Source organism: Polypterus senegalus, chromosome 10, assembly GCF_016835505.1.
Source record: "Polypterus senegalus isolate Bchr_013 chromosome 10, ASM1683550v1, whole genome shotgun sequence".
Lineage (NCBI taxonomy): Eukaryota > Metazoa > Chordata > Cladistia > Polypteriformes > Polypteridae > Polypterus > Polypterus senegalus.
Window position 1 is genome coordinate 135734410 of NC_053163.1, and position 18961 is coordinate 135753370.

At 42.0% G+C, this 18961-nt stretch overlaps 2 protein-coding genes across 2 annotated transcripts in view; both read right to left on the reverse strand.

The window, feature by feature from the left end:
• Positions 1-8325: 8325 nt before the first annotated feature.
• On the reverse strand, positions 8326-9526 carry LOC120538254 (granzyme H-like). The gene is made up of 3 exons (XM_039767707.1): positions 9290-9526; positions 8804-9055; positions 8326-8686 (listed from the first exon to the last, which is right to left on the reverse strand). Exons 1-3 carry the CDS (start codon positions 9524-9526, stop codon positions 8507-8509), a joined length of 669 nt encoding a protein of 222 aa, XP_039623641.1. The 3' UTR covers positions 8326-8506.
• Positions 9527-12345: 2819 nt separating this feature from the next.
• LOC120538255 (duodenase-1-like) overlaps positions 12346-18961 on the reverse strand; it is an 8582-nt gene continuing 1966 nt past the window's right edge. Inside the window, exons 2-5 of the mRNA XM_039767708.1 lie at positions 18777-18936; positions 15174-15309; positions 12823-13073; positions 12346-12704 (exon numbers count right to left, since the gene is read on the reverse strand). Of these exons, the coding sequence (XP_039623642.1) occupies positions 12665-12704; positions 12823-13073; positions 15174-15309; positions 18777-18936 (587 nt within the window). The 3' untranslated portion in view covers positions 12346-12664. The remainder of the gene's footprint in view (positions 12705-12822; positions 13074-15173; positions 15310-18776; positions 18937-18961) is intronic.

The window sequence follows — 18961 nt, forward strand, 5'->3', positions numbered from 1 at the left end:
TGCCCCACAACTCTACTCTATATAACCAGGATTGGAAAATAGATGAGTTTAAATCAATACTCAACAGTTTGTACTAATATCAGTTAATAGAGGCAAAGCATTACATAATGATTTTAACACAAGAGCTTGTTTGATTATTTCGAATTGTCCTGATTGCTGGCTGGTTAGGCTGGTCAGCCTTAGCCTCCATTGCAGTTCAAATCGATTTATTAGACAGATGATTTGAACATTTACTACAGAACTATTCATTATGGCTTGTTTCCATCACCAAGCAGTTATGCAGAAGAAGCACAATGACTTCCCTCCACACACTCCCCAGCATTTATTATTTAGACATCACGTGGGGAGCCACCATGATAATTCAAGCACCAAATTCAGTTTTGGATGAAGCTCATTTGAAAATGAGTGAATAAATGTCATACCCTAACATGCACAACTCCCAGGATGTGGGGAAAAGCTGGCATTCAGTTAAAAAACTGATAAGAACACATGGAGAAAATGCATAAAACACCACATAGATAGCAATCAGGCTCAAGCCAACATTCTTTAAGATGTAAAATAATGGCACTACCCACCGTGCCATCCTGAAAACCAAGCCATGCTCTGCACAATAACACCTTCAGGCTATCTACTTCCTGACATGTGTTGTTTGAAGACAATACAAATTTAATTTTGTATCTGTAGACAAGACATTATCAGAGTAAGCCAGAATGCTACTACAAGCTGATGCAACAAATCAATGATCTGAATGGCTGAAGAACAAGAAATAAAAAACAGACAAGACAAAATCCTGAAACTGGAACTTCATTTAGGAAAATCAGGAAGTATCCTGTGTGACAGATAGCGAGGACCATTACCCAGCCAGGATGCCAGCCAGGCTGAAGGATTGAGGGAGAGAACATGTTTGGGACGTTATCTCCCCTGAGATGCTTAATGACAGCCTCCTTGGGTTTCCACAGCACCACGGATTCCTATAGGGCATACAGGGACTTGTAGTTTGGAGCAGCCCTGTTGGGTTCCATAGGTGCCACCAGGGGGTGCTGCAGGTTAATTGGAAGAACCATTTCAAACACACCAAGAAGTGCAGCTGGAAGAGTGTTGAGAAAAACCTAGAGCACTTCCGGGTGTGCTATTAAAGGAGCCGCCTCTCCATCAATCAGGGAGCTGGAGTCAGCTGCTGGAGGTCAAAGCTTGTGAGAAAGAGTGGAGACAATGCAGAGACAAAAAGAATAATAAGAAGAAAGGATGGTGTATTTATATATTGGTGCTTTGTACAGTGATGTATAGTGGGGAGTGAAGGAAAACCGTTCCCCCACTGAAGAATAAATGTGGTGTGTTGAACTTGTGTCTCAGCCTTTCTCTGTCAGGGTTTGGGGTGTGGTATGCCCCCTGGTGGACCACACATAGCATAGGGAATATATTATTTTTTAATATTATTTTTTTTCTCCAGCTTTTGGAGTTTTTTTTTTTGTTTTTTCTGTCCACCCTGGCCATCGGACCTTACTTATTCTATGTTAATTAATGTTGACTTATGTTTATTTTTTATTGTGTCTTCTATTTCTCTATTCATTTTGTAAAGCACTTTGAGCTACATTTTTTTGTATGAATATGTGCTATATAAATAAATGTTGATTGATTGATTGATTGATTGATTGATAGGGAAGAGAATCAAGATTCCCTAATTTTAAACTGAGAAGCTTGCTAACCGTCACAGGAAGTGTGGGCTCTTGACACAGCCCATTACATACTCAACTGTCTTCCATGTTGTGTCGAAAGGCTATGGTTGTAAAATAACTTGCAAAATATGCTGTTCCATTTACTAATATTTAGCTGAAGTTATTTTTTAATTTTGCCTAAAAATAAAGTTTAGAAAGCTCAAAAAGGGCAAATACAGCAGTGAAGTTATATACTTAATATATACTTAATCAATAAGAGCATCTTAGAATTTGGTGCACCCTGCAACACTTATCTCCACCAAAGGAACGGTTGAACCTTTACTGCACCTCCACTAGGTGTCTTTAACTATTCATCCATCTCTCCATCCATCCACTATCAGTCTTGTTTAATCTAGTTCAAGAATATGAAAGGTCAAAATCAATCCTAGAAGCTTCATGTCAAAAGTATTAACCAACCCCAAATGGGACGCCAGTATCTTCATTCATCCAAATTTAAAGTGGTAGAGATCCAGTGCACCTGAGGGTGCAAGACAGGAGCCATATTTATTGTATCACAGGCTTCATACATAGATGTATCCATTATAATGAATGTGTGGATGGAGTATGGTGTGCATAAAGGACAATGAAACAGGTATATAACTGGATAGGTGAATGGATGGTGTGGCTGACAGCCGGCTACTCAACCCAGCCTGGATGCCCAAAGATGAGAAGGAAGGGGGAAGGCTGATACTGTGGGACCCAGCCTCCCCCAAGGCACCATATTGCAAATTCCCTGCGGCATAACGGTGTCCCAGATTCCCACAGGGCATCATGGGATTTGGAGTTCAGCTTCTCAGCCCTGCTGGATACTGTGGGTGTTGCCAGGATATGCTGGCAGGGGACCTGGGAACTCGTATCTTTTCCATAGCCTGAAAGTATTATTGAGTCTCGGGGACAGAAGCCTAAAGTACTTCCGGGCTGAAGAAGAAAGCAAGTTCTCCATCTGACCCGGAAGTGCTGGCAAGTCATGTGAATGGAAGAGGAGAAACCCTTCTGGGTCAAGAACTATATAAAGGACTAATGGAGACCCAGCAGGCAAGCGGGAGTTGGGAGGTAGTAGGCCAAAGCTTGCTGGGAGGAGTGGAGGACAGATTTGTGTGCTTTATTGTATTGTTATTGTTGTTATTATTATTACTTGACTGTTTATGGTGTTTTTGGGCATGGAAAACAAGAAGAAAATCATTAAATACCTTCTTGGTGATTTTACCCTGTGTTCAGTGTGCCTATATGTTGAGTTGAAAGAGGCAACAACGACCTCTTACGTTTTACAATGGATACATAGATAAATGGAATAATGAATAATCCATATAAGGCTTTATAAGGCTTTTTCATTTTGTAACAGACTGAATCAACAGGCCTCTGGGGTCAGCTTTGCCCCCCATTATGAGACTGCACTCTGTTGCTCTTCTGTTCTTTTCTGCACTGATTCTTATTTTCAGGATGGCATCAAAAACTCACACCGTCTTATCCTTGATGACTGAGCTTTCCATTTTATTGGTGTGCCCTACGGCTTTTCATCATTCTGACCCCCCAAATTCATGAAAGTAGCAAAGCGTACACATGCCAGACAATCCACAGCCACTTCCAAGACAGTGGTGACGTATGGCACATGTGGAAGAGCATCCAGGCTATCAATAACTACAGGATAACCTCTGTTCCAGATGCACTGACCATCTTCTGTGCATGGTTTGAGGCACAGGACGACATGATGGTGAGGAAGACCACCCTCCTCCCAATGACCAAGTACTGCATTTGACAATGGCGGACGTGAAGAAAACTCTATGTAGTTTCAAGCCACGAAAGACTGCTGGACCTGACAATATTCCTTTTAGGGTGCTCAGAGAATTTGAAGACCAGATCTCACCGACATCTTCAACATCTCCCAGAGCAATGCCATTGTTCCATCGTGCTTCAAGACTACTATTACCGTTCCTTTTCTAAAGAAGTTCTCAGTGTCTTAATTCAATGACTGCACTCACACCCATCATCAGGAAATGACTTGAGGCTAATCATGAGGCACATTAAGAGCCTGCTGCCACATTCACTGGACCCCTGCAGTTTGTGTACTGCTGAAACTGTTCAGTGGACGATGCCATAGCCACCACCCTACATCTGGCCCTCTCTCACCTGGACAAGAAGGACACACACGTGGGAGTGCTATTCATAGACATTAGCTCAACATTCATCACAATCATTCCTCAGCACTTGATTGGAAAGTTAAGCCTTCTAGGCCTGAATACCACCTGCTGAAATGGGATCCTAGGCTTCTTAACAGAGAGGCCTTAGAAAGTTAAGATTGGAAACATCATCCCCAGCAGCACCACAATGAACACTGGTCCTCCACAGGGCTGTGTGCTTAGTCCAAAGGTGTTCACTTTACTGACTCACAACTGTGCATCAATGCACAGCTCAAACCATATCATTAAGTTCTCTGGCAACACAACTGTGGTGGCCCTCATTAACAAGAACAATGAGTCAGCATAACGAGAGAAGGTGCAGCAGTACAAAGCAAACAACCAGTCTCTGAACATAGACAAAGAAGGCCCAGCAGTGTTTTTAATTCCTGTGAAGGCTGAGGAAAGCCCACCTCCCACCACCCATGCTTAACATCTTCAACAGAGCGATTATTGAGAGCATCCTGAGCAGCTGCATCACTGTTTGCTTTAGGAATTGTATTGTCATGGATCACAAGATCCTGTAGAGGATAGTGAGGACAGCTGAGAAGATCATCAGAATCTCTCATCCCTCCATCATGGACGTGTACACCACATGCTGCTTCCAAAAAGACACCTGCATTATGGAGGATCTTATGCACCCCTCACATAAACTTTTCACTCTCCTGGGCCTTTGGGCCTTCACCACCAGAATGTGTGTATCTTCCCTCAAGCCATAAAACTCCTAAACACTCAGGGACTAAACTGGAAACACATACACACATTCCCACTCTACTAGATCATGTCTTTATATTCATCAATCCATCCATCCATCTATCGTCTTCCGCTTATCCGAGGTCGGGTCGCGAGGGCAACAGCTTGAGTAGAGAGGAGCAGACTTCCCTCTCTCCGGCCACTTCTTCTAGATCTTCTGGGAGAATCCCAAGGCGTTCCCAGGCCAGCCAGGAGACATAGTCCCTCCAACATGTCCTGAGTCTTCCCCGGGGCCTTCCCCCGGTTGGACATGCCCGGAACACCTCACCAGAGAGACGTCCAGGAGGCATCCTGATCAGATGCCCAAGCCACCTCATCTGACTCCTCTCCTCTACTCTGAGCCCCTCCTAGATGACCGAGCTTCTCACCATATCTTTAAGGGAAAGCCCAGACACCCTGCGGAGGAAACTCATTTCAGCCGCTTGTATTCGCGATCTTGTTCTTTTGGTCACTACCCATAGCTCATGACCATAGGTGAGGGTAGGAACGTAGATCAACTGGTAAATTGAGAGTCTTGCCGCACCGATCCGCCTGTCGATCTCAAACTCCATTCTTCCCTCACTTGTGAACAAGACCCTGAGATACTTGAACTCTTCCACTTGCGACAGGATCTCTCCCCCAACCCTGAGAGGGCACTCAGTAACCTCCGAAGCCGCATTCCTCTTGGCCTGCCGGTACCTATTAACTGCCTCCATAGTCCCACAGGAAAAAAGGGTCCGGTAGGACTCTTTCTTCAGCTTGACGGCATCCCTAACCGCCGGTGTCCACAAACTGGTTCGGATATTGCTGCCATGACAGGCACCGACCACCTGACGGCCACAGCTCCCGTCAGTCACCTTAACAATAGAGGCACGGAACATGGCCCATTCGGAATCAATGTCCCCTAACTCCTTTGGTAACTGGTCGAAGTTCTGCCGGAGGCGGGAGTTGAAGCTACTTCTAACAGGGGACTCTGCCAGACATTCCCAGCAGGCCCTCATAACACGTTTAGGCCTACCAGGCCTAACCGGCATCCTCCCCCACCATCGAAGACAACTCACCACCAGGTGGTGATCAGTTGACAGCTCCGCCCCTCTCTTCACCCGAGTGTCCAAGACATGTGGCCGAAAGTCCGATGACACGACCACAAAGTCGATCATCGAACTGAGGCCTAGGGTGTCCTGGTGCCAAGTGCACATATGAAAACCCCTATGCTTGAACATTCTGCTCATTATGGACAATCTGTGATGAGCACAGAAGTCCAATAACAAAACACCGCTCAGGTTCAGATCGGGGGGGCCATTCCTCCCAATCACTCCCTTCCAGGTTTCACTGTCATTGCCCACGTGAACATTGAATTCTCCCAGTAGTACGAGGGAGTTCACAGAAGGTATGCTCTCTAGTACCCACAAACATACGCACAAACAACAGTCAGGACCCGTCCCCCTACCCGAAGGCAGAGGGAGGCTACCCTCTCGTCCACCGGGGTAAACCCCAATGTACAGGCTCCAAGTTGGAGGGCAATAAGTATGCCCACACCCCCTCGATGCTTACTACTGGTGGAAACTCCATAGTGGTAGAGAGTCCAGCCCCTCTCAAGGAGATTGGTTCCAGAGTCCAAGCTGTGCGTTGAGGTGAAAATCTTGCCAGAACCTCTCGACCTCACACACTAGCTCATGCTCCATCCCCTTCAGAGAGGTGACATTCCACGTCCCGAGAGCCAGCTTCTGTAGCCGAGGATCGGACCGCCAAGGTCCCCGCCTTTGGCCACCACCCAACTCACACTGCACCTGACCTCCTTGGACTCTCCCATAGGTGGTGAGCCCATCAGAAGGGGGATCCATGTTGCCTCTTCGGGATGTGGCCGGCCGAGCCCCATGGGTGCAGGTCCGGCCACCAGGCGCTCGCCATCGAGCCCCACTTACAGGCCTGGCTCCAGAGTGGGGCCACGGTGACCTGCGTCCGGGCAAGGGAAAACGCAGTCCAAATTTTTTATTCATCATAGAAGATCTGTTGAACTGATCTTTGTCTCATCCCTCACCTAGGACCAGTTTGCCTTGGGTGACCCTACCAAGGGCATAAAACCCGGACAACAGAGCTGCTAGGATCACTGGGACACGCAAACCCCACAACCATGATAAGGTGGTAGTTCGAGGAGGAGATGTCTTTATATTTATTATTTTATTTATGATTCTATTGTTACCATCTTCCTACTTACAGTATCCTGTTTGCATAAATATTTAGTGGTTGGCCCTTTGTTTGTACCATTGTCTGTCTTTGCACTGTCCTAAAATGTTTGCACATGCTTGCACATATGCACTTTATGCTGAAATGTGTATATAGTCCTGTGTTCCATGTAGCACCTTGGTTCCAGAAGAGCATTGTTTTCTTTCACTATGTACTGTGATAACTGTATAGGGTTGAAACGACAATATAAAAGCTATTTGACTTGACTTGACTCTTAGATATGTCCAGGTGTCATTTAGCTCCATGCATTAATTGTCTCACTTACTGCTAATTACACTTCTTTCTTTGTACAGGGGGCGGTCTTCATCTTCATGCATTTATTAATTATATCGAATGTTGTTCGTCTCCAGTCTCCTCTTGCTTATCATCTGTACCTTAATCTAAAATCCATTATGCACATTAACAAACTGAACAGTTCCAACATAGACCCCAGGGGGTAACTTCTCCACTTGCTGCTTCTTGTTCAATAAGGATGTGTCACCTTCAATATAACCTTTATATTGACACATGAGCTATCACCTCTGTGCGTGTCAATCCAATTTACACCTATGATTGGGACAGAAGAAGAAGGTCCCCTCTCTGCATTTTACTGAGAAAATAAGAATGGCTTTAGATATTCATCACTAACCACACAGGCTGGCATCACCACATCTTGGGGTAAGGATATAGGAAGTAGTTTCTCCAAAGACATATACATAAATGCCTGCTCATGCACGCCACTCACTTGTGAGGTCAATGCCACAAGCCAGCCCTTTGTTATAATAATAATAATAATAATAATAATAATAATAATAATAATAATAATAATAATAATAATAATAATAATTGTGGGCTTAATACAGCTTTTTGCAATGGGCGCAATAGGCTTCAAGGATTGCCAGTCAAATATTCAACACTCTGCTTTTCCAAAGGTCCTCTATTGCAGCTGAGTTCTTTCTGGTCTCTCTGTCTATGCCATACAGTGTCATTTGCCCAGGTGAGTGCTCCACTCATCGTTATTGTCATTATTAAGATATAATTATTAGTTATATGGTCATTATTGTGAAATGTATTGAGTACAGTGAAATATTTACTTTACTTACAAGCAAATTCCACTCTTACGTTTAACCAGAGTCTCATCCCAGGTTTACATGTATTTTATTGTGATCTTCTACAATGTAAGTACCATTATTGTACATATGTTTGCAATATTGTTTTTTCATTAATTATTTATTACCTATGCATTTGGTTACATTTTGTGCTTAAGTGTTTAGATATGTGCCTTGTCTCTTTTATATATAGTTATATAAACGCCATGATATTCAACAACTGCAGGACGACCCTTTGGCTTTTTATTTCAGGTCCTTTAGATCAACATTAACCTATCAGCCTTCTACTTGTGGATGAGAATGGTATAAATTCAGAGCTCGACACAAAACGTTTTATGTCCCTACAGATGCAGAGAACACAGAGGCTACTCTTGTTTGACAACTGAATTTATTGAAGCTGCAAAGCGATTAGGACTGCTAGTGTCCTTTGCTGCTGGAAAGCACCACCTTTAGCCCATAGTGAGCTCTTTCTTTCCCCTTCTCTTTCTCTCTTCAGTGATTGCCAGGTGATAGATGAGGGCACATTGGCACTGAATGGCTCATCTTTAGATCACTCAGCAGCAATACCATTGAATTTGCTTTGAATCCAAGGCCAAAACATGCAGATATTGGTGTAGACATTCTCAGGTTTAGGAGTTACACAATATTCAGTATTCCCAAAAGATACGATGCCCACAGCTAAAGTCTCGTTCAATTTGTTCCTAGTGACAAGCGGGCCTCCCGAGTCTCCCTAAAAGAAAGATGATTGAATGAGTCGTTGGCTTAGCCCTTTTTCAAGCACTCAGGAATTATTAATAAAGAAACAGAAGAAAGTAGAGGTAAATTTCACTCTGCAAGATACACCTACCTCACAAGCCGCCTTGATTCCAGGGCCCATTGCACAGAATACTGTCCCCCTACTCAGGTTGTAGCATTGTTCAGATCGGCAGATATTCTGGATGGTCACGTCCACTTCTCTGAGCACATTACTGCCTCGTCCACTTATGAAAGTACAACCCCATCCTGCCACCGAGCAGGTCATTCCAGGCCAGATGTCTGCACAATCTGTTGAAAATTTGATGGTCTGCACCTCTGGTGTTATCATGACTTTCCGTTCCAGCTGTTCCAAACAAAAATTACAGTCAGTAGTATAAAAATTAAGAAAGAAAAGAAAAATAAAAGCTAATCTGTAGTCTATCAAAATATCATTATGAGGAACGTAGATCAACTGGTAAATTGAGAGTCTTGCCGCACCGATCCGCCTGTCGATCTCAAACTCCATTCTTCCCTCACTTGTGAACAAGACCCTGAGATACTTGAACTCTTCCACTTGCGACAGGATCTCTCCCCCAACCCTGAGAGGGCACTCAGTAACCTCCGAAGCCGCATTCCTCTTGGCCTGCCGGTACCTATTAACTGCCTCCATAGTCCCACAGGAAAAAAGGGTCCGGTAGGACTCTTTCTTCAGCTTGACGGCATCCCTAACCGCCGGTGTCCACAAACTGGTTCGGATATTGCTGCCATGACAGGCACCGACCACCTGACGGCCACAGCTCCCGTCAGTCACCTTAACAATAGAGGCACGGAACATGGCCCATTCGGAATCAATGTCCCCTAACTCCTTTGGTAACTGGTCGAAGTTCTGCCGGAGGCGGGAGTTGAAGCTACTTCTAACAGGGGACTCTGCCAGACATTCCCAGCAGGCCCTCATAACACGTTTAGGCCTACCAGGCCTAACCGGCATCCTCCCCCACCATCGAAGACAACTCACCACCAGGTGGTGATCAGTTGACAGCTCGCCCCTCTCTTCACCCGAAAGTGTCCAAGACATGTGGCCGAAAGTCCGATGACACGACCACAAAGTCGATCATCGAACTGAGGCCTAGGGTGTCCTGGTGCCAAGTGCACATATGAAAACCCCTATGCTTGAACATTCTGCTCATTATGGACAATCTGTGATGAGCACAGAAGTCCAATAACAAAACACCGCCAGGTTCAGATCGGGGGGGCCATTCCTCCCAATCACTCCCTTCCAGGTTTCACTGTCATTGCCCACGTGAACATTGAATTCTCCCAGTAGTGAGGGAGTTCACAGAAGGTATGCTCTCTAGTACCCACAAACATACGCACAAACAACAGTCAGGACCCGCCCCTACCCGAAGGCAGAGGGAGGCTACCCTCGTCCACCGGGGTAAACCCCAATGTACAGGCTCCAAGTTGGAGGGCAATAAGTATGCCCACACCCCCTCGATGCTTACTACTGGTGGAAACTCCATAGTGGTAGAGAGTCCAGCCCCTCTCAAGGAGATTGGTTCCAGAGTCCAAGCTGTGCGTTGAGGTGAAAATCTTGCCAGAACCTCTCGACCTCACACACTAGCTCATGCTCCATCCCCTTCAGAGAGGTGACATTCCACGTCCCGAGAGCCAGCTTCTGTAGCCGAGGATCGGACCGCCAAGGTCCCCGCCTTTGGCCACCACCCAACTCACACTGCACCTGACCTCCTTGGACTCTCCCATAGGTGGTGAGCCCATCAGAAGGGGGATCCATGTTGCCTCTTCGGGATGTGGCCGGCCGAGCCCCATGGGTGCAGGTCCGGCCACCAGGCGCTCGCCATCGAGCCCCACTTACAGGCCTGGCTCCAGAGTGGGGCCACGGTGACCTGCGTCCGGGCAAGGGAAAACGCAGTCCAAATTTTTTATTCATCATAGAAGATCTGTTGAACTGCTCTTTGTCTCATCCTCACCTAGGACCAGTTTGCCTTGGGTGACCCTACCAAGGGCATAAAACCCGGACAACAGAGCTGCTAGGATCACTGGGACACGCAAACCCCACAACCATGATAAGGTGGTAGTTCGAGGAGGAGATGTCTTTATATTTATTATTTTATTTATGATTCTATTGTTACCATCTTCCTACTTACAGTATCCTGTTTGCATAAATATTTAGTGGTTGGCCCTTTGTTTGTACCATTGTCTGTCTTTGCACTGTCCTAAAATGTTTGCACATGCTTGCACATATGCACTTTATGCTGAAATGTGTATATAGTCCTGTGTTCCATGTAGCACCTTGGTTCCAGAAGAGCATTGTTTTCTTTCACTATGTACTGTGATAACTGTATAGGGTTGAAACGACAATATAAAAGCTATTTGACTTGACTTGACTCTTAGATATGTCCAGGTGTCATTTAGCTCCATGCATTAATTGTCTCACTTACTGCTAATTACACTTCTTTCTTTGTACAGGGGGCGGTCTTCATCTTCATGCATTTATTAATTATATCGAATGTTGTTCATCTCCAGTCTCCTCTTGCTTATCATCTGTACCTTAATCTAAAATTCATTATGCACATTAACAAACTGAACAGTTCCAACATAGACCCCAGGGGGTAACTTCTCCACTTGCTGCTTCTTGTTCAATAAGGATGTGTCACCTTCAATATAACCTTTATATTGACACATGAGCTATCACCTCTGTGTGTGTCAATCCAATTTACACCTATGATTGGGACAGAAGAAGAAGGTCCCCTCTCTGCATTTTACTGAGAAAATAAGAATGGCTTTAGATATTCATCACTAACCACACAGGCTGGCATCACCACATCTTGGGGTAAGGATATAGGAAGTAGTTTCTCCAAAGACATATACATAAATGCCTGCTCATGCACGCCACTCACTTGTGAGGTCAATGCCACAAGCCAGCCCTTTGTTATAATAATAATAATAATAATAATAATAATAATAATAATAATAATAATAATAATAATAATAATAATAATAATTGTGGGCTTAATACAGCTTTTTGCAATGGGCGCAATAGGCTTCAAGGATTGCCAGTCAAATATTCAACACTCTGCTTTTCCAAAGGTCCTCTATTGCAGCTGAGTTCTTTCTGGTCTCTCTGTCTATGCCATACAGTGTCATTTGCCCAGGTGAGTGCTCCACTCATCGTTATTGTCATTATTAAGATATAATTATTAGTTATATGGTCATTATTGTGAAATGTATTGAGTACAGTGAAATATTTACTTTACTTACAAGCAAACTCTACTCTCACGTTTAACCAGAGTCTTATCCCAGGTTTACATGTATTTTATTGTGATCGTCTACAATGTAAGTACCATTATTGTACATATGTTTGCAATATTGTTTTTTCATTAATTATTTATTACCTATGCATTTGGTTAAATTTTGTGCTTAAGTGTTTAGATATATGCCTTGTCTCTTTTATATATAGTTTTATAAATGCCATGATATTCAACAACTGCAGGACCAACCTTTGGCTTTTTATTTCAGGTCCTTTAGATCAGCATTAACCTGTCAGCCTTCTACTTGTGGGTGAGAATGGTATAAATTCAGAGCTCGGCACAAAACGTTTCACGTCCCTACAGAGGCAGAGAACACAGAGGCTACTCTTGTTTGACAACTGAATTTATTGAAGCTGCAAAGCGATTAGGACTGCTAGTGTCCTTTACTGCTGGAAAGCACCACCTTTAGCCCATAGTGAGCACTTTCTTTCCCCTTCTCTTTCTCTCTTCAGTGATTGCCGGGTGATAGATGAGGGCACATTGGCACTGAATGGCTCATCTTCAGATCACTCAGCAGCAATACCATTGAATTTGCTTTGAATCCAAGGCCAAAACATGCAGATATTAGTGTAGACATTCTCAGTTTAGGAGTTTCACAATATTCAGTATTCCAAAAGATACGATGCCCACAGCTAAAGTCTCGTTCAATTTGTTCCTAGTGACAAGCGGGTCTCCCGAGTCTCCCTAAAAGAAAGATGATTGCGATGAGTCGTTGGCTTAGCCCTTTTTCAAGCACTCAGGAATTATTAATAAAGAAACAGAAGAAAGTAGAGGTAAATTTCACTCTGCAAGATACACCTACCAAACAAACCCCCTTGATTCCAGGGCCCATTGCACAGAATACTGTCCCCTCCTCATTTTGTAGCATTGTTCAGATCGGCAGATTTTCTGGATGGTCACGTCCACTTCTCTGAGCACATTACTGACTGGTCCACCTGTGAAAGTACAACCCCATCCTGCCACCGAGCAGGTCATTCCAGGCCAGATGTCTGCACAATCTGTTGAAAATTTGATGGTCTGCACCTCTGGTGTTATCATGACTTTCCGTTCCAGCTGTTCCAAACAAAAATTACAGTCAGTAGTATAAAAATTAAGAAAGAAAAGAAAAATAAAAGCAAATCTGTAGTCTATCAAAATATCATTATGCTGATTACAGACAGCGTTATTGTAACATCTTGACTACAACCACCATCTTAACTATGTTGGCTATGATACTAAATGTCTCAAGTGCAGGTGTTCCTTCACTAGCCCCATCTCATCAGCATCATCAAAATGATTCTGGACACGTACCAAGCACCACAAGGACAATAACTCACTTCTAACATCGCTTATCAAGCTACAAGGCCATCTTCAAAAATTTTCCTCAACAGCCTTTCAGTACTCATATTTGATTCAAGGACATTTATGTGAGATTTTTTCTTGGGGGTGAGAGATAAAACCGATGAAAGCGAGTTCCCTTCACTCCAATTTGGTATTGAACTGAACAGGATGGTGGTGGATGTAGAGATCTGAATTTGTGACTAGAGAACCTTTTAACAGGCAATAATTATACTCTGGTTTTTAGGTTGAACTTGGACAAGCAGAAAGTGCAGGCATTGAAATAAAAAGGAAATGTGAACACTGGATTACTAGAACTCATACACTTCCAAACTGATGTATAAATCATTTTGACTTACCAAGGAAACATTTAAACGAAAAATAAAACAGTGTCAAATCCTGACATCCCAGGCAAATCATGTTGCCTGCTTATGCTTTAATAGTTTGAATATTGAATTGATGGCTCAATACACCAAATAAAGCTCAGAGTGACAAATGTGCACAGCAACATAATATTTAAATAATATTTAGACATTTAAAGTAACAAAAAACCAACTTACTGATAAAAAGAACACTTAGAATCAAGTAAACCCCCTTGATAATAATAAATATTTAGAGATAAAACCCATTTGGGTTTAACCCTAATTTCCCTATTAAATATACAGTACAAGTAAACATACTGTATAATTTCATCTAGGATATTTCAATGAATAATGGTTTTACCATTAAAAAGATTTTAATTAAAATAATAATAAAATAATAATAATAATAAAAATAAAGTTTTATTTACTGAAAATATGTTTTTTATTAATAAAAATGTTGTAAAACAAAACTGACAATGAAAAAGATGTAATGTGAAGAGAAACATTATGCACACATGGAGTGAAAATAATAAAGCAAGTAAATATTAGTCTAACTGAACTGGGCCATTAAAGTGCCACATTATGTGAAATGTGCCCAGGAAAGTCTCAAATGCTGCCCATATGCTGGAATATCTTGACTTGGACAGCTCTAGCTCTGGACTAAGAGTGTCAACCAACTCTTCAAAAGTAGCAGGCAAGTCATCAAAAGACACAAAGCTTACAACTAATAATATTTAAATACTGCTCCTGATTCAGCGTCTGAGAATATTCCCCAGCAGACATAAGAGACTTTGGTTTTCATTACTTTGGACAGGGTTGTTTTTATTCACATTTGGACACTAATTTCTGAAGGCCTGAGTGTATATAAATGTTTTTTGATCACATAATCAATTTTTGATATTAATATTTCATTTTACTTTTCTTTTCTTATACCTAGATATATTTTGTGTCTTTTCCAAATTGCCATTTTACTGACAAATATCGTGATTTTGATGGTTGCCACAATATTTTAAGTAAAATTGACAGGACGTCTATGTAAAGATTCCTGTGCCTCTGGTTCCCCATCAGCCTTCAAGATAGAACAATGCCAGTGTCACAGTGACAACGTAAACTAAAGTTTTGAGGCAAATCTCACCTCTCATGTCAACATGGTGAGTGTGCACAGCTTCAGAGTTGATCACCACATGTAAGTAAGAATATCACTGTACCCTGTGACAATAATGCACCTGTAAAACCTGTAAAACCATTGTAAAGGTGTGTCAACATGATATACTGTTATTTATAGTGCCTTTCAACAGGGTGAACTTTCATGTATGATTATGTTGATATATACATGCACCTGCCAAACAGTACATTTTAAAAGGTTTTAAGTTATTAAAGGATAAGAAAATGGAGTAGGGGAAATGTCCAAGTGGTGTGTCATGGACAGTAAGTGGGGTTCTGCTAACATCTCAATGTTTGATGGGATGCTCACCTGCAGCAACATGATATCATTTTGGTTGGTCTGGCTATCATACAATTCGTGGGGGATCATCCTGCTCACAGCTATTTCCTGCCTGGAAGCTTCATTGTTGTTAAGGTTATGACTACCCAGTATTGCTGTGATGCGCCTATGGTTGAAAGTGGTGAAAGGAGGAAGAAAATACGAGAAATTACTTCAACCACCAACAGAGATCCTGAACGAAGTGCTCTCCCTATAAAGAGCTCTTCATCAGGATACCTCCAGATATGCTCTCCAAAACCCATTCATATCTTTTCTTAATTACAAAATAAAATGAGGCATCTATGGTTAAATATAAAGTATGATAAATGCACATTTTAAAGCACTGTCAATTTTTCCATTTCCACACAACACCCCTGTTGAATCCCTTTAAATATTTTCTGACATCAATGTCAAGTTTATTACACCAACTGCACATTCCCAGGAGTCAGAGAGCCACATCACACTTCATCAGAATACTACTGATCTGCAAAGGCTTACATAACTGTGGCACAGTCTTTGTTTTCAGAATGGTCAAATGACTTGTCTGAACTTATCATGACTTACAAACCTGAGCGCACATTAAGATCTCAAGATGCCGGTCTGCTTAGGATTCCAAGGATTAATAAAATAACAGTGGGAGGTCGAGCTTTTAGTTACAGGGCCCCTAAACTGTGGAATGGTCTTCCTGCTTCCATAAGAGATGCCCCCTCGGTCTCAGCCTTTAAATCCCGGCTGAAGACTCACTACTTCAGTTTAGCATATCCTGACTAGAGCTGCTGATTAGCTGTACAGACTGCATCTCTGTTGTTAGTCATTAGCACTATAACATAAGTAACATGATAATTATATTTGAATACTAACCCTCACCTATTCTGTTTCTTTTCTCGGTACCCAAATGTGGCCATTGGTGCCACGGCCCACCTGCCAAGTTGTTTGCCTGCCAAAGGTAAAGTCATCCCTGATGGAGGATCACAGGAATCATGGGAAAGAGGGGTCCTTTCATCGGAGCAATGTTTCAGCCGTGGCATGGCCAAATGGAGATGCAGCTAGATGGATGAGGTCTCAGGACTCTAAAAATATCCAAACCTAATTATGTCATATCATCTACTGTTAAACCGTAATTCTAAAATTTTTATTATGCTGTCTTAAGGAATTGTTCTGTTGTGTATATTGTATTGTATTGACCCCCTACTTTTGACACCTACTGCACGCCCAACCTACCTGGAAAGGGGTCTCTCTTTGAACTGCCTTTCCGGAGGTTTCTTCCATTTTCCTACAAGGTTTTATTGGGAGTTTTTCCTTGTCTTCTCAGAGTGTCAAGGCTGGGGGGCTGTCAAAAGGCAGGGCCTGTTAAAGCCCATTGCGGCACTTCCTGTGTGATTTTGGGCTATACAAAAATAAACTGTATTGTATTGTATTGTGTACTTGGCTTTGCTGTACAGTAGAGTTTAAGGTGACTGGACACAATGGTTAATATGGAAGATTCTAAGGCAATCTCCCAGAATGTATGTCTGTGTTCTTACCCATTACCCACCAAACATTTGTAATTACATATGTCTGTTACTGCATATGCTTTTGAGTTTGCTGATTAGTAAATAATAAAGCATATCACTTTAAGTATTAAAAGGTATTCCCCTTTTTCTCTGTGGACACTCACTGGAAACTCAGTCTCTGTGGTTCACATTCTGAATAAATAGATTCAAATGAAAGAAGAGCAGGACCATTTATCAAAACACTTTTATGTTCACATTATGGAGTACAGGTTAACAAATGCCCAACCACCAACTTATTTTTTTTTTACTTGCACACAAAGACTTTCACCATATTAAATATTTTTCAAAATTTATTCAAGTCAAGCAAATAGTCCTTAATTTTATAATGTTAAATAACACCGTCCAGAAGGCCTTTATGTTTGAAGTTCTTCAGCTAAAGTAAAAGAAAAAAATAAAGTTGACTTTCGGAATTTATGAACCTGATGTACTTAATGTGAACATAAAAAATTATCGATAAATGACCTAGAAGTCCTTTAGTTTGAATATGTTCATAATTACAGCTGGTTTGGTATAATTTGATGATTGTTTCATTCACTGTCAGAATATTTGTAAATGGTGAGTATTCTATTAATACATAGGCCTTAAATAACCCAGCCACCGGGGATGCACAAACCAGAGTGTTTCTTCGTGCCAGTCCCAAGCCAGATAAATGGCGAGAGTTACTTCAGGAAGGGCATCCGGTGTAAAATTTGGCTAGATCAATATATGGAAAATAAAACAGATCAGTCGAAGCCCAGATTAACAACAGCCACCAATAGTTCTGTTGGCGGAAATTTGGCTACTGTTGGCCAAAGAAGGAGAAGAAGAGGGGGGAGACATCTCTTTTATTTCTTTATTTTCTATGACCTGCTTTAAAATTAAATTTCACTAAAGTTTAAAAATTGAAGATACTTGGACTATGGAATTTTTTGTGAAAAATTTTGAAAACCTCGAAGAAATGCAGCTACAGGTACTCTGGTGAGTAGTGTTTAGATTAACACGTTAAAAGTAACATGTGTTATGTTGTCATATTATTTTTTAAAGTAAACAAAGGCATTACTTATTTTCTTGAAGTAAAAATACATGTTACTTTAAAAAACAATCAAAATGAGTTATTGCAATACTACTGAAGGTTATTCCTGCCACTCCAAAAATACATAAATAAATAAATAAATACTTTACTGTGTTATATGACAGAAGTATTGCCTTTTTTCACAAAGATGTTCGCTGCTGCTGTCAGATTAACATTATGCACACACGCACCTCACCAACTTCTGCACAATATGCAGTGTTCATTCAAGTGAACAAAAATGAAGAAACGTAAATAAGCATACATTTAATCGTATCTGTGCTGAGCGGTGAATTTAATAGATCCAGTTTTGGGTCACAAGGAGCCAGTAATCATTTCAGTAACACTGGGTGTATAAGGCAAGACATTGATGGGCTCTAGCAGCACAAAGACATGATCAAAATGTGCAGCAAGTGATGTGTCTGTGCCCCCATCTGTGTTTCTCAGGGAGCTGCACTTGGTTTCTCCAGGTATGCCCACCCTCTCAGATGGGTCCCTCAACCACTTGTGGAGCATGTCCCTCTCAGGTATGGACCCAGGGGTGCTACAGTATTTCTAAAAGAATGGATATGATATGATTTGGCTGCATTTTTGGTCAGTTTTATGAAGGTTCAGGGGTTTCAGATCTAATAACAAATGAAAAAAGTAAGAAAATGTAGTGCAAAAGTGATGTGCTGTTTGTAATGCATTAGATTTTTAAAAAATTAACCATTTAAGATATTTAGTAACTTTTTTTGGAAGTACTGTATAACTTAACTGAGTTACTGTTAAAAGGAACGTTCTCCAAAACTGGTGGTGGGCAACTGAAAGTGAACGACAAACAGCAGCTCTACTGCCATTTTGACATGTATATTTGGATGTTCTCCTTTTATTTGTTGGCTTCCTATTTGAGTATCTATGCACTTATATTTTGGTCAATAAAGGCAGCATATTGAATCAGTTGCCTTTTCTCTGATTTTCCAGCAGCCTTCATAACACTGTAAAGAAACTTACTCTCCTTGGCAATGAGCAGCTGTCAGCAGCACATTCTGTGTAATGAGGAACGCACCACAGCCGCCTCGTTTGCCTCCTGCAGTAATTAACAGTTGGACCATGTAGGGTCGGCTATGGGGGGTGACTTCATATCCATCGATAATCTTGGATCCAGAGACACCTGGAATAGAAAATAAGGTAAAGAA